At 44.4% G+C, this 16,873-nt stretch overlaps 1 protein-coding gene and 1 long non-coding RNA gene across 2 annotated transcripts; one reads left to right on the top strand and one right to left on the bottom strand.

The window, feature by feature from the left end:
* Positions 1-3,359: 3,359 nt before the first annotated feature.
* LOC123047093 (uncharacterized) lies at positions 3,360-5,089 on the bottom strand. Its single transcript, XR_006422778.1, has 2 exons — positions 3,896-5,089; positions 3,360-3,775 (listed from the first exon to the last, which is right to left on the bottom strand). It is a non-coding gene; the product is annotated as an uncharacterized lncRNA (long non-coding RNA).
* Positions 5,090-6,084: 995 nt separating this feature from the next.
* On the top strand, positions 6,085-9,616 carry LOC123047088 (receptor like protein kinase S.2). Its single transcript, XM_044470583.1, has 3 exons — positions 6,085-7,570; positions 7,663-8,727; positions 8,820-9,616. The coding sequence occupies exons 1-3, from the start codon at positions 6,085-6,087 to the stop codon at positions 9,377-9,379; spliced, it is 3,111 nt and encodes a 1,036-aa protein (XP_044326518.1). The 3' UTR covers positions 9,380-9,616.
* The last annotated feature ends 7,257 nt before the right edge of the window (positions 9,617-16,873 follow it).

The following is a 16,873-nucleotide window of genomic DNA, read 5'->3' as shown; positions in this document are numbered from 1 at the left end:
CACCTTTCCCTTTTTCATTTTATCCTTTGGCAAGCACCTCGTGTTGGAAAGATCCTGATATATATATCCAATTGGATGTAAGTTAGCATGAACTATTATTGTTGACATCACCCAAAGGTGAATACGTTGGGAGGCGAAATTATAAGCCCCTATCTTTCTCAGTGTCCGATTAAAACTCCATAACCATAAGTATTGCGTGAGTGTTAGCAATTGTAGAAGACAATATGATAGTTGAGTATGTGGAGTTTGCTGAATCAAAGCTCTGACATAGACCCTTCCTGAAAATAAGATGAATTGTAATTGTTTGATGACTAAGAATGAAGTTTGCTAGTTTTCAAGAAAGTTTATGGTCTATGCTTTAACATGTGAATAGCTTGTTACTTGATCTTGAGAAGTTTTATGAGATGAACTACTATGACATATAATCATGCTAGAAAGGTGATTGAAATTATCATTGATCAAACTTGTGCACCTGCTAGCATTCACACTTCATAAATTCTTTATTTTATCATTTACCTACTCGAGGACGAGCAGGAATTAAGCTTGGGGATGCTGATACGTCTCCAACGTATCTATAATTTATGAAGCATTCATGTTATTATCTTATCTGTTTTGAATGTTTACGGGCTTTATTATACACTTTTATATTACTTTTGGGATTAACCTATTAACCGAAGGCCCAGCCCATATTACCGTTTTATTGCCTATTTTAGTGTTTCGAAGAAAAGGAATATCAAACAGAGTCCAAACGGAATGAAACCTTCGGGAGCGTTATTTTTGGAATAGAAGCATCCAGGAGACTTGGAGTTGAAGTCAAGGAAGCTTCGAGGTGGCCACGAGGGTGGGAGGGCGCCCCCCCCCCTACTGGGCGCGCCCCCTATTTCGTGGGCCCCTCAAGACTCCCCGACCGACTTCTTTTGCCTATATATTCCCATATACCCTGAAAACATCGAAGCGAACAATAGATCGGGAGTTCCACCGCCGCAAGCCTCTGTAGCCACCAAATACCTCTCGGGAGACCGTTCCGGCACCCTGCCGGAGGGGGGATCCCTCATCGGTGGCCATCTTCATCATCCCGGCGCTCTCCATGACGAGGAGGGAGTAGTTCACCCTCGGGGCTGAGGGTATGTACCAGTAGCTATGTGTTTGATCTCTCTCTCTCTCTCGTGTTCTTGACTTCACACGATCCTGATGTATCGCGAGCTTTGCTATTATAGTTGGATCTTATGATGTTTCTCCCCCTCTACTCTCTTGTAATGGATTGAGTTTTCCCTTTGAAGCCATCTTATCGAATTGAGTCTTTAAGGATTTGAGAACACTTGATGTATGTCTTGCCGTGCTTATCTGTGGTGACAATGGGATATCACGTGATCCACTTGATGTATGTTTTGGTGATCAAGTTGCGGGTTCCGCCCATGAACCTGTGCATAGGGGTTGGCACACGTTTTCGTCTTGACTCTCTGGTAGAAACTTTGGGGCACTCTTTGAAGTACTTTGTGTTGGTTGAATAGACGAATCTGAGATTGTGTGATGCATATTGTATAATCATGCCCACGAATACTTGAGGTGACAATGGAGTATCTAGGTGACATTAGGGTTTTGGTTGATTTGTGTCTTAAGGTGTTATTCTAGTATGAACTCTATGATAGATTGAACGGAAAGAATAGCTTTGTGTTATTTTACTACGGACTCTTGAATAGATCGAGTAGAAAGGATAATTTTGAGGTGGTTTCGTACCCTACCATAATCTCTTTGTTTGTTCTCCGCTATTAGTGGCTTTGGAGTGACTCTTTGTTGCATGTTGAGGGCTAGTTATATGATCTAATTATGTTATTATTGTTGAGAGAACTTGCACTAGTGAAAGTATGAACCCTATGCCTTGTTTCCTAGCATTGCAATACCGTTTACACTCACTTTTATCATTAGTTACCTTGCTGTTTTTATATTTTCAGATTACAAAAACCTATATCTACCATCCATATTGCACTTGTATCACCATCTCTTCGCCGAACTAGTGCACCTATACAATTTACCGTTGTATTGAGTGTGTTGGGGACACAAGAGACTCTTTGTTATTTGGTTGTAGGGTTGTTTGATAGAGATCATCTTCATCCTACGCCTCCCACAGATTGATAAATCTTAGGTCATCCACTTGAGGGAAATTTGCTACTGTCCTACAAATCTCGGCACTTGGAGGCCGAACAACGTCTACAAGAAGAAGGTTGTATAGTAGACATCATGGCCGCCTCGTTACTTCTCCGACTTCATCTCCAAATCTCCTGGTTTGCTTCTGGTCCAAGAAAGATCATCACGAAAGTTTTATTCGTTTGGACTTCGTTTAGTATTCCTTTTCTGCGAAACTCTAAAACAGGCAAAACACATAAATTGGACTGGACTCTAGGTTAATAGGTTAGTCCCAAAATAATGTAAAATAGCATATAAATGCATATAAAACATCCAAAACAGATAATATAATAGCATGGAACAATAAAAAATTATAGATACGTTGGAGACGTATCAAGCTGCCATGGCAACATCAAATCGTCCAACATCCTGCTCACCGGTACCCATGGTACATGTGTCTCGGAGCACGGCCTGATACCTCAAATGGACATGTATTTCAGATTTCCCAGGATCTCTTGCTACCGCGCGCCTGAGCTCACCGACAATAAGTGGGCCTCTCAGAAAGCCGATGTGTACAGCTTCGATGTCCTACTACTGGAGCTTCTCACTCGCAAGCCTCCGACAATTATCAGAATGGTGGAGCGAATTAATTTGCTAGTATGGGTATGTTCTGTTATACATGAGAAGTGGACGGTGGAGGTCTTCGACATGGAGCTCCTAGAACACGAGCAGGACGGGAAAGAGGAGAGCATGGCATGGCTTCTGCAGCTCGCCCTAGACCGTTGCGGTCAAGATGCCGACTCGAGGCCTGCAATGTCCGATGTCGTGCAGCTGATCGAGGCAATCCACAAAGTCCTAACTCCTGACCAATAAACTTGCACATCATAGTGAGTGAAATTTGCTTGGTCACAGTTGTATTCAAATGTCATATATTTTCAGGACCCATTTCAGCTGGTTATCCTGGAGAGCTGCTATCCTGAAAAAGAATGTTTTCATTGCAATTTTGTAACGGATCACCTGCCCTACATGTTATTGGAATATAAACTCTGCAATATTCCAAAATGAGACGTTGGGTTCATGATTCTACCAGCTAAGCTGCAACATTTAGATATACGATTTCCACACACACACACACACCCCCCCCCCCCCCCCCCCTCCTTCTAAGTTATCGGCGGGGAAGAAACACTAATGAAGAAGATGCAATTATGTTTGATTTAGTGTTTAGACTCATGTAATTTATTTATTTTTGAAATGGAGGCAAAAGAATTGCCTCGTATATTAATTAAGAGAGAAGGAAAGTTTTAGCTGTCTTACATATACACCCCTTATTACAAGAAAGGGATTACTCTCCCGACATGAGCAAACCCCTGGCTTCTTAGCTCCCGCGGGCCACCCAAAGTGATGTCTCTTTCTTGATGTTGTCTAACAAGATCGTGGGCGGTGTCCCTTTGTCATTGAAAACACGTGCATTTCTCTCGTTCCAAATCGACCATGAGATGAGCATGATTAAAGATGTCATGGGCTTCCTATTAGGAAGCGGAGCTTCGGACATACCAATCCACCAATCTTTGAGGGAGTGTCGCAAGTGCCATGTGGCTCATGTAATATGTTTCAGGAGAAGGGACTGTCCCGTTCCTCTTCATGTTCAATTCTGCAATTACGACAGAAATACGCATCGATTTGTTTCATTCAACAGAAATAAGCATCAATTCTACAGATTACAGATGAATAGAATAGAGCTCATCAAGCCAAGAATTAGAATGTTCAGTACCTTGCTTGAGCTGTGGGGCAGGAGCAGCGCCAAGCGACCACCTCTCCGAACGAAGTCCACGCACGCTCTCCCGGTCCTCTCTCTTGTGCCTCTGTGCCTCGCGTAGCAGCTCCACCGATGCCGCGTGTGTAAGAGGTTGCCAGACGCTGTCACGCGGAGCAAAAGGTGCAGGGGGTGCGAGGAGGGAGTCAGGGAGATGCCGCATCGGGCGCCAGCCGCTGGAAGTAGGGGAGCTTGCCGGCAAGGTGCACGCGGCAGCTTCGGAGCGGAGCTGGGAGCAGTCGGAGCTCGGAAGGAATTAGGGATTGGGATTTAGGCATTCAGCGGTTCAGACTTTCTTAACTGAAAAGACGAAAGTGCATGCTCAACAAGCAGAACAGGCATCGCGCGCCTATGTTGCTGGTCCAGACATTGAGCTGAAAAGGCACAAGTGCATATTGAACTGAAGAAACAACACAGGGAAGGCACACTGATTTTTCTGCAATACCAGCCATGAGCTATCAAGACCTACGTACTTCTCAGCGATAAAAGGGGGTGTCAACATCTTGCCGAGCGCCGCTACATCTCGATCGATCGAGCACGCGGTCATGGAGGAACGACCAAACTGTACAAGGCCATGGTACTAGGTAGCTGCGTCTCGTGATGCATCTTTGCCAGATTGCTATGTTCGCGTGTTGATCTACGTAGAAACGTCGCCTGCATGGTCTTGTATGGATTTAACTAAGGCATATGAGTATGTGTCTGTGAAATGCGAGAAATATGGTCTGCCGGGTCACCCCAGCCGGCGTGCCCGGACAGGTCGGACGCATAGTGGCTCAAATTAGATGACCGCGGTTATAGATGCCCAAGTATAGTTTTATACAACTTGCTTTTTGCTAGAGCGGAAGCGGGATAATAATGTGGAAATCGCGCCTGCGCATGTGCCGGCTGGAACGACTTTGGCAGCTGTCCTTATCGGGTACCAAGGTCAACATTGGCTTGAGCAGGCGATGGATGAGTACTGCGCAGAGGCGGGCGGAGACGCGAAGGAGACAGGAACATGGGCGCCCGACGATGAAAGACTGAAATGGGCAACCCGTGGTGACGGCGACGGCGCCCACGCGAGATGGGAAAAAAGATCGAGCCGGCCGAGAGAGCGTCGGGCATAGCGTGTCATTTTTCTCACCAACTGAAAGTCACCCGTCTACGTGTTCAAAAAAAAAGTCACCCGTCTACGATACGGTCGCAGTTTCAGGTATGGCCCAGTGGTAGCTTGAGTAGAGTCAAACAAAAGCCAAACCACGTGTTGAATTCTTGTTTTTCTAGTGCAATCATTGGATTGGGACGCTCTTGCGTAACGTGTTTGGGCATCACCATGTCTATTTAATCTTTTAGCAGTTGCCATGAAACAATCCCAACCCCCATTCATATTCTGGGCGTTGACCATCGATGATGGCAATTCATGACAGAAGGGCATATGCCATCCGTTCTTTCTTCTAGACCCATTCCATGGCGATCTGTGGCTACGAACAAAAGAAGGCTCCATTGATTGTGTTATGTTACGGCATCCATTCTTAAGAGGTATGTTTGGTTCAACCATGGCCGTCTCCATGTCTTACCACATTTGTTAGAGCTCTCTCTGTTTTTCTTCCGGGGAGATTAGCACTTCAGATTTCAATTTATTCACATACTTGTGTAGTCCATTCCTACCTATTCTCTTCATGTTCGAAAATTGTTTCAGTTTCCTGCCAAGCAAACATGTACAATTACCCAGACCCTACCATGAAGCTGCTATTCAAAAGCCAGAGCAGAACTGAACAATATATATTAATTACTCCCTAGTACATCATACTTCCTCTAGGGATGTAGTCCTAGACCATTAACTGAAAACGCAACTGATATTTCAATTGTTGTGTGAGTAACTAAAGCAGAAAAAATAGCAACCTAGATTGGTTATACTTTGGCAGATATAGGAGGCATTTTGTTCCTAAGGAACTCTAATGGGGTACAACACCATCTATATACATTGCCCATTGCCCAATGGGCATCTGCAATCCCTAGTTCCCTACTCAATTCATTGATGATTAATCAAAGGAATACTTGTTTTCTAATTTATATGTTGGATTAAATTTGACTTTTACCTCTACCAAAACTGTTCTTTAGGTCAAAAGGTCTTCCTAGATTGAATAAGTTCCCTGCTACTTCCAAAGATGGATCATCCAGAAAATACAGTAACACAACTTATCCGAGAAGAGCATAGATCGAAATGGATTGCACATAGCAATCATGATGTGAAATGTTTTACAGAAGATGAGATAAGAAGATTTACCAACAACTATAAAACTATACTTGGTAGAGGTGCCTTTGGAGAAGTTTATGAAGGAGTCCTTGAGGACAAAAGTATGGTTGCAGTCAAGAAGTTTATCTACAATGCAAAAGTAAATTTTGCCAAAGAGTTGACCGTCCACCGTGAGATCAATCACAAGAATGTAGTCAGATTAGTCGGCTACTGTGTAGATGAAAATGCCTTTATGGTGGTCACGGAGTATATTTCCAAAGGAGATCTAAGTACCATCCTTCACAAGGATAGCATTCCCATCACTTTGGGTACACGGCTAAGAATTGCCATTGAATGTGCAGAAGCATTGGCCTATATGCATTCGCAAATGTATACTCAGGTCATTCATGGCGATATCAAGCCTGATAATATACTTCTAGATGATGAACTCAGAGCAAAAGTATCAGACTTTGGAATATCAAGACTAGTCAACACTGAAAATACTCTATGTACTCTAAATGTGATCGGAAGTATAGGCTACATGGATCCTATGTTTGTTCAGAATGGTCGCCTCACCGCAAAGAGTGATGTTTATAGTTTTGGAATTGTACTCCTGGAACTGATCACTAGAAAGAAAGCAAGAACAGAGGATGGGGAGATTGTCTTGGTTGGCAGTTTTAATCAATCTCTTTCAAAAGGGGTTAAGAGGGTAAGGGAGATGTTTGATCCTGAAATCACAACGTCGAGCGACATGAAGACTATCGACGAGATTGCTAAGTTGATAGGTAAATGCTTGAGGATGGAACTCAAAAAACGTCCAGAGATGTTTGAAGTTGCCGAACGTCTTCGCAAACTTAGAAAAGCACCACATCAGGTACAAGAAAGACTAGCTCTGTTTCCTTGGAGAAGAAAAAATAAATTAGCTCGAGCAAAAACACCATCTCTGGAAAGCAGCGGCAGTAGCCAAAAAGCGGGAGATGTAGCTCCAGCTGAAAAAACACCATCGCAAGAAAGCAGTGGCAGTATCCCCCAAACAGAAATTGTGGCTCCAGTCAAAGCGGCACTATCACAGATATGCTGTGATAGTATACGAAATGTGGGAACTTCTATCATTGGACCGACAGTGACAGGCCAATTGTTCGACCTGAAAGACCTGCTTGGGGCATCGACTGAAGTTCTGGGCCAGGGTACAGTCGGGACAACATACAAAGTAACGCTTGACAGCGGATATGAGCTGGTGGTCAAGTGGCTGAAGTATGTGCACATGCCGAAGGTGGAGTTTGAGCTGCATGCCACAAGTATTGGCACCATCCAAAACAAACACATTGTGCCACTGCTATGGCATTACCATAGCGAGCCCGATAAGATCCTAGCGTACAGTTTCATCCCCATGGGTAGCTTAGCAAAAGTGCTCCACGGTAATCTATATACTGCACAATGTTATCATATGCCTGCCTTAACAATTTATAATGTTTTTGATGCATCACTAATTCATGATTTGTGAATCTAGGTGACGGAGTCTCTGACCCAGCTCCGCTGGACTGGGAGCAGCGGTCAGCCATCTCACTTGCTGTTGCGCGCGGTATGGCAGCTATTCATTTTGCCGGACCATTGAGCTGTCATGGCAACATCACGTCTTCAAACATTCTGCTGACTGGCACCCACGATGCACTTGTGTCCGAGCATGGTCTGATAACACTACTTGGCATATATTCAAATGGCTCCGGCTACTGCGCGCCTGAGCTCACAGGCGATAGGCGGGTTTCTCAGAAAGCTGACGTATACAGCTTTGGCATCGTACTGCTGGAGCTTCTCACTCGCAAGGCTCCGGCAAATAGCATAAGGGGTATGGAGGGAGTCCATTTGCCATGGTGGGTGCGTTCTGTTGTTTGCACGGGGTGGACGGAGGAGGTGTTCGACGTGGAACTCCGAAGATGGGAGCAGAAGGACAGGGAAGAAGAGTTCATGGTGCGACTTCTATGGCTTGCCTTAAACTGCTGCAGTCAATATCCCAACAAGAGGCCTACAATGTCTGAAGTCGTGCAGCAGATCGAAGAGATCGGAAGAGAAAGAAAAATTGCTCCAGCCAAAACACCATCTCTGGAAAGCAGAAGCAGTAGCCAAAGTGTGAGAACTGTAGCTCCAGCTGAAAAAACGCCATCACAAGAAAGCAGTGGCAGAACCCCCAAAACGGGAATTGTGGCTCCAGTCAAAACGGGACTATCACAGGAAAGCAGTAGCAGTACCCGATATGTGGGAACTTTTATCGGTAGGTCCACAGCGACTGACCAATATTTCGACCTGGAAGACCTCCTTCGGTCATCGGCTGAAATTCTGGGCAAGGGTACAGTCGGGAAAACAATCAAAGCGACGCTTGATAGTGGGTGGGTGCTGGTGATCAAGATGCTGAAGGATGTGGATATGCCGAAGGCGGACTTTGAGCAGCAAGTCAGGCTGATTGGCGCCATCCAGAACAAACACATTGCGCCACTGCGGTGGTATTACTACAGCGAGGATCAGAAGGTGTTAGTGTACAACAGCATCCGCATGGGTAGCCTAGCAAAAGTACTGCACGGTAATATATATACTGTACAATCATATCATATGCTTGCCTAGACACTGTATAATGTTTTTGATGAATCACTAATTCATGATGCGTGAATCTAGGTGGCGAAGCCTCTGGCCCAGGTCTGCTGGACTGGGAGCAGCGGTCAGCCATCTCACTAGCTGTTGCGCGCGGTGTGGAGGCTATCCACTTAGCTGGACCATCAAGCTGCCATGGTAACATCAAGTCTTCCAACATCCTGCTCACCGGTACACACGATGCATGTGTGTCGGAGCATGGCCTGATAACACTTGGCGTGTATCCCAATGCATCCAGCTACTGTGCACCTGAGCTCACCGACAATAAGCGGTTCTCCCAGGAAGCCGACGTGTACAGTTTCGGCATCCTATTGCTGGAGCTTCTCACACGCAAGGCCCCGGCAAATAGCATACATGATGAACAGGGAGTAGATTTGTCATGGTGGGTGCATTCTGCTATGCGTGAGGATCGCACGGCGGAGGTGTTCGACGTGGAGCTCCGACGACAGGAGCAGAAGGACGGTGAAAAAGAGTGCATGGTGCAAATTCTGCATGTCGCCATAAACTGTTGCAGTAAACATGTCGACTCAAGGCCTACAATGTCTTATGTTGTGCAGCAGATCGAGAAGATCCTACAGGCCTAACCCCTGAGGCCCTGACCAAGAACCTGGCACATCAGAGTGAGTGAAATTGTTTGGTCACAGTTGCATTGAAATGTCTTATATTTTCGGGACACCCTTCCAGCTGGTTATCCTCGAAGTAGTACTATCCTGAAAACGGATCTTTTTCATTTGAAGTTTGTAATTGATCACCTGTCTACATGTTATTGGCATATATATACACCGCATTACTCCAAATGAAATGTTGGGTTCATGATTCCACCAGCTAAGCTGCAATGCTTAGATATATGTAAAGAGTAGAAACGTGCTATACCATTTTCTATAGACGTTATGTACAAATATCGCAATTTAACAAATATGCTTAAACATTTTAAATTTTCATTTCACAGTTTTTTCGAATCCACACAGACGGCTGGCACAGAAAACAGAAATACTGTACGGGTTATTATTTTTCATTTTTCAATCACATTTCACAGGGAGGGGGGGGGGGGTGATTTTACTTACCCTCTGGCAGATTCACTCTGAGGTATCCTCGTGCTCGAGGTCGAGACTGCGCTGCCTGCTCTCCGCAGACAACTTCCACCGGGACCGGGAACCGGCCTAGTCGCCCAGTCTGCCACTGCGCGCCCCTGCTCGCGGTTCGCCGCGGCGCCCGCGCAGCGCACAGCGCTTCCTCCTCACGACTCCGGCTGCGCCCGAGCCCCGAGGTCCAGTCCGCCCTGCTTCCTGCCCGAGCCCCACGACTTCGCCGGTCGCCGCCGCCGCTTTGTCGTTTTGGTTATGGGGTTTCAGGTTTCCAGTAATGTTTTTTTTTCTTTTTGAGGGCTAGGTTTCCAGTCATGTGAGGCTCCGTCCAGCTCCGGGAGACCACAAGAGAAGGAGGTGAACCGATATATGGGCCGGATAATTGCCTATTGCGCTTTAGAAATAGATGGGCTGCTTCACCGATACAGCAGGGATTTTGCTAAAAAAAATACTATCCTAAAAAAAGTTGCTCAAAAAAATACTATCGTAAAAAAAAAAACAGACATTGCATCGGTGGCAAATCCTAAACGGCGCGCGCCCGTTTCTTCAGGATTCTCAAACGGGTGCACACCCTCCGCTGTGCTGGGCTGGCCCGTTCGACCTTTTCTTCTTTTTTAAAAAGGCAAAGTTTGTCATTCGAACTGTGTGGTCGCCAGGTGTAGTGTCCGGTGCAAAAACCAACTCTCCACCTACCTGATCTGGTCCCTAGGCTGGTCATAGTGGAGAGTAACTTAGACTAGTAACATGCATATGTTACTAGTCTATGTTATTACCTCTATAGTGCATAGTATCATAAATTAGTATCATAGGCGATCTTATTTATTGCCATGCATGATACGTAGTAGCATCACATTTATTATGTTACGGTATCTACCTATGTTATTATAATCATCTCTCTCTTTTTTAATTGCCTGCCACATAAGCATGTTTGGGAATCTCAAGTGCATGATACAACTTATGTTACCCGCACTATGGCTAGCCTTACAGCATTTTACTTCTTTTCTTTTTCTTTTTTCTTGGAACAGTTTTCTTCGGTTTTTTCTTTTTCTTTTTTCTTTCAAATGGTTTTCTTCTGTTTTACTATTTTTACTTTTCCTTCTTGTATTTGGTTTTATTTTAATTTTATACTAAATGCGTGATTTTTTTAAAAAATTGATAATTGTTTTCAAATTCATGATTTTTTTCCTATATCTATTAATTTTTAAAAAAATTGTGATTTTTTTACAAAATCGATGACCTTTTTTAAAAAATGGATGAACTTTCTTTTTCAAAAAAAATGATTTTTGTCAAATTTGTGCATTTTTTCAAATTCAATGAACTTTTTCAAATTGGATAAACTATTTTCAAATTTGAGGATTTTTTTTCAATTTTGATGAAGTTTTCTTAAATCGGTGAACTTTTTCCATTTTTCTTGACTTTTTTATAAATTCATGAACTACTTTTTTCAAGTCCGTGAAATTTTCTGAACTCACAAATTTTACTTTTCTCGACATTTTATTTTTTATCTTTTTTTAAAAAACTAAATGGTTGACCGGCCAACTGGTCCAACCTTTGAACAAAAGAAACGAAGTTGCGCTGCTGAGGGATTTTCTCTCTGCCTCATGATGGGCCGGCCATACGGGCAAGTCGTGTGTGTTGCCAGAAACGGCAATCGGTGCCGAAGGCACCGGTTAGGAGTTCCCTGCATCAGTCACCTTCTGGCGCGGAAGCGCACCCTGCACGCATTGTTGTTGTTGTTTTAGATTTTGCCTGGTTTTCCATTAGTTTCAGTGTGTTTTTTTGCAGAACACAATTGTGCTTCTAAAAAAAAAGCAGTTTGTGATTGTTCGTCTCTGGGATGCAGTATCGATGGCCCTGCCTCTTGCAGCAGTGGGCGGTCGTCTGATGGTAGAGGGAGGAGGGAGCAACGTGATGAGTGTGACGGACATAAACCTAGGGGGACACAAGTAGTTACCCACGTGGGTTATCCTTCTTTTCAAAAAAAAGTAATCACCCACGTTTCACAACAATTGTTGATGGTCTCAGGCATTGCTCGCGGCAGCTGTCACCAGCAATGGCGAAGCTAGACAACAATCTCAGGGGAGGCCAAACACAAAATATGTATTGGGGGATGCAAATGTTGTAGTTTATCTGAACTCAGCAGTCCCCAAATAAGTTTCTTCATGTTTTTAATCAAGGCTGGGGGGCCATGGCCCCTGCAGCAACGTAGATAGCTCCGCCACTGGTCACCAGCACCAACCTCGTCACACTGGTGGTCGCCGCCCTTGTCCTTGGAGCTCGCCGGAGTTGCGATGATGACTTGCAGCGGCCACCGTACGCGTGCTCGATCTGGAAGTATGGGAAAAAAGGGGTTGCAGCGCCACGCCCATGGTTTTGCATCACGTCGTCCGATGCTCGTCGAAGTTACAATGCCGCTTACAGCTCCCTGGTCTTGCAATACACCATCCAGAGTTTGCAACATCGGCTTAGAGGAAATAGGGAGAGAATGAGAGAGACGGGGAGAAAGAGGAGAGAAGATGATGCAGGGATGCCGCCTGGAGACACATGTGGGGCCATATGGGACGCATGACGTCCATATGAACCAGCTGATGCGTGCACAGGATCAGCCGGTTGAGATTAAATGTTTTCCAACTTATATACTCTCTCTGTTTCATAATGTAGTATGTATAGATTTTTTAAAAAGTTAAATTTTGACTAAGTTTATAGAGAAAACTATTTGTATCTACAATACCAAATTTATAAAATGTGAAACTACATCTTATGACGAAATCTAACTTTATATGCTTGGCATTCTAGATTTAAATGTTTTCTTCCATGAAACCTGGTCAATTTTTTTTAAGATTTGACTTTCCATGAAACTATGTTATGGAATGGAGGGAGTACACCGAATAATCACGAGTGGACATGCGGTCACGCGCGGCTGGTATCCAGCCCGCATGTTTCCACGTGATTCGTGCCACTTGAATACCCATGGGATGTATAATGATTTACGCCTCCTCTTATAGCATTTGTTATAACCACGTATTAGCATCTGACACATGCAGCACAAGGCAGGCAAGGCATCCCATGCAAAATTAAAAGGCAGGCCACACATTGAATTGAGGCGTGGGCCACTAGCATCCCAGTCCCAACGACTAGCTGCATGATGCTGCCCGTGGCCTTTTTAAACAATCGGCTTGATTGTCAATGCCCATCCTGCTCAAGCCTTCTTCTTGGTTCTGCTTCTCCCTGCCTCACAAGCATGTGTTCATCTAAGTCCCAGCTTAGCTCCACACCTCCTCCATCACACCACACCGCTAACCAGATGCCTCCGTCCCCTCTCATCTGTTGCCCGGATTGCAATGCACGCTACATGATGTGGTTCGTCTCAGGAATGGAAGAAAAACCCAGGAAGGCATTTCTACAAGTGCGAACGACATGAAGTAAGTTTTCCAAGATCCTTTCGATCCATCTCCGCACACTCCTCACTAAACATTTGTTTTTTGTGTTTGGCAGTATGGTGGATGCAGTTTTTTGATGTGGGAGAACAAGTACACAGTACTTCAGCGCACGGCGGGGATACCTGATTTCACATGCATCGGCCTATGGCCACGTATCACTACTTGAACAGATCAAGCATGGCTGAAGAACATTTAAATGTTGGGCGTCCTGAATTTGCTGCTCCTAGTCATGATCTTCATGCACAAGCTCTGAAGCTCCCACCCTCCCCCCTTGTGAAGGATTTGCTCTAGATCTCCTGTGTATAGTCCTGGCCATCTCTGGCCTGGCCCTGTCGGCCCACCCAGGCCCGGCCCTAAAATCCAAGGCCTAGGCCCGATGGGCTTGCCTGTGGGCCGGGCTTGGGCCTGAGTTTTGAGCCCACCAGCAGGGCCTGGATGGGCTTGGGCTTGGCATATTGGCATTTTAAGGAAGAGGCCCAACCCACGGCCCCAAGCCCTAAGGGCTTTTCAGGGCTTTTTTACCAGATGGGCCGGGCTTGGGCTTGAAAAGTAGGCCCGATGGTAGGGCCTGGGAGGGCCTGGGCCTCAGTTTTTCGTCGTGGGCTTTTTTAGGCCCGGCCCGGCCCATGGCCAGGTATACCTGTGTACTGATACGTCTCCAACGTATCTATAATTTTTGATTGTTCCATGCTATTATATTACCTGTTTTGGATGTTTATGGGCTTTACTTTACACCTTTATATCATTTTTGGGACTAACCTACTAACTGGAGGCCCAGCACGTATTGCTGTTTTTTTTGCCTATTTCAGTATTTTGAAGAAAATGGATATCAAACGGAGTCCAAACGCAATGAAACCTTCGGGAGCGTGATTTTTGGAACGAATGTGATCCAGAGGACTTGGAGTGGAAGTCAAGCAACAGCCAAGGCGGCCACGAGGGTGGCGCGCCCCCTACTAGGCGCGCCCCCTATCTCGTGGGCCCCTCGGGCGTCCACCGACTTACTTCTTCCTCCTATATATACCCACGTACCCCGAGAACATCAGAACAGACCACGAAAACCTAATTCCACCGCCGCAACCTTCTGTATCCGCGAGATCCATCTTGGAGCCTTCGTCGGCGCTCCACCGGAGGGGGAATCAATCATGGAGGGCCTCTACATCATCTCCAAGGCCTCTCCGATGATTTGTGAGTAGTTTACCACAGACCTTCGGGTCCATAGTTATTAGCTAGATGGCTTCTTCTCTCTTTTTGGATCTCAATACCATGTTCTCCTCGATCTTCTTGGAGATCTATTCGATATAACTCTTGCGGTGTGTTTGTCGAGATCCGATGAATTGTGGGTTTATGATCAAGTTTATCTATGAGAAATATTTGAATCTCCTCTAAATTTTTTTATGTGTGGTTAAGTTATCTTTACAAGTCTCTTCGAATTATCAGTTTGGTTTAGCCTCCTAGATTGATCTTTCTTGCAATGGGAGAAGTGCTTAGCTTTGGGTTCAATCTTGCGGTGTCCTTTCCCAGTGACAGCAGGGGCAACAAGGCACGTATTGTATTATTGCCATCGAGGATAAAAAGATGGGGTTTATATCATATTGCATGAGTTTATCCCTCTACATCATGTCATCTTTCTTAATGCTTTACTCTGTTCTTTATGAACTTAATACTCTAGATGCATGCTGGATAGCGGTCGATGTGTGGAGTAATAGTAGTAGATGCAGGCAAGAGTCGGTCTACTTGTCACGGACGTGATGCCTATATACATGATCATGCCTAGATAGTCTCATAATTATTCGCTTTTCTATCAATTGCTCGACAGTAATTTGTTCACCCACCGTAATACTTATACTATCTTGAGAGAAGCCACTAGTGAAACCTATGGCCCCCGAGTCTATCCTTTATGATATAAGCTTTCAATCTACTTTTATTTGAATCTTTACTTTGCCTATCTATATTATAAAATACCAAAAATATACTTATCTTATCATACTATCTCTATCAGATCTCACTTTCGCAAGTGGCCGTGAAGGGATTGACAACCCCTTTATTGCGTTGGTTGCGAATTCTTGTTTGTGTAGGTGTGTGGGACTTTTGAGGAGCTTCCTACTGGATTGATACCTTGGTTCTCAAAAACTGGGGGAAATACTTACGCTACTATTGCTGCATCACCCTTTCCTCTTCAAGGAAAACCAACACAATCTCAAGACATAGCATATACCACGTGCAATGGATTTCCTCTAGTCCCCAATTGTACTTCGTGCGATGGATTTTCTCTAGTTCCCTATGTATTTACCCTTTTTGGTGTGCTATCTGTACTGCATGTATCTGCCAGTACATGTTGCGTCCTATGCATGCAGCAGACTGGCCTATCGATAATACACCTACACCGGTCGTGTGCATGGACCATTAAATCCGGTTCGAACCATGTGTTGCATAAGGCCCCTCCCAATGCTCCACCTTGTACAAGTGCTAAGCCTTCCAGGTAGGCAAAAAATCTGATGTGGCAAGTTATTTAAGAGGAGAGAGATGAGTGTGGTGACCCCAGGAAGAAACAATATTAAGAGCGTGAACCTAGGCAAAACATTTAAAGGAAGGAAGCCCACCAATACATGAAGAGCTTTAGTTGCTAAATCATTAAATGAAGCAAGCTTAGCAACATAATGCTAGCCATAGTGGGGGTAACATAAGTAGTATCATGCATTTGGGACTCGTAAACATGCTTATGTGACAGGCAATTAAAGAAGAAAGAGATGATTATAGTAACATAGGTAGATACTGTAACATAATAAATGTTATACTACTATATGTCATGCATGACAATAAATGAGACCATCTATGAGGCTAGTCATAGTGGGGATAACTTAGGTAGTAACTTAACACATTTCAAGACATTTTTACTTATGTGGCAAGTATTTAATGAGAAAAGAGGTGCTTGTGGTAACATAATATGTTACTGTAACATAGCGCTTACCGAGGCAAAATGAGTCTATGAGCTAATAAATGAAGTCATCTATGACACTACTAGTATGTTACTTTGCACTATGGAGGTAGTAACTTAGACTAGTGTCATATGCATGACACTAGTATAAGTTACTCCCCACTATGACCAGCCTGATACTAAGAGGGTGCTTGGATACGTTTTAGTCCCATGACTAAAATAGTGGGACTAAAACTTGCTAGCCTCACCCATGCTTGGATCCAAATACTAAAGAGACTAAAATCAAGTTAATGAGCATTTATTATTCTCCAAACCCTCCAATCCAGAACTCGCCTGTGTTAAAGGAGAGGAGTTAAATGAGGAGAGAGGGGACTAATCCACATTTTAGTAGGGGTATCCCTGACTAAAATTTTTTAGTCTCAAGACTAGTTTTAGCCCCTCTTTAGTCAGGGGTGCTTGGAACTTTAGCCTCTTAAAGAGACTATTTTTAATCAGACTAAAATAAGTCCCGTGGATCCAAGCACCCCCTAATATATGATATTATGCACTATGGATATAAGTATCATACACTAGTATCATATGCATGATACTAGTATATGATACTCTCCACCATGACCA

The sequence above is a fragment of the Triticum aestivum genome, chromosome 2B (assembly GCF_018294505.1).
Source record: "Triticum aestivum cultivar Chinese Spring chromosome 2B, IWGSC CS RefSeq v2.1, whole genome shotgun sequence".
In the NCBI taxonomy this organism is placed as follows: domain Eukaryota; kingdom Viridiplantae; phylum Streptophyta; class Magnoliopsida; order Poales; family Poaceae; genus Triticum; species Triticum aestivum.
This window is presented reverse-complemented; position numbering and strand designations above follow the sequence as displayed.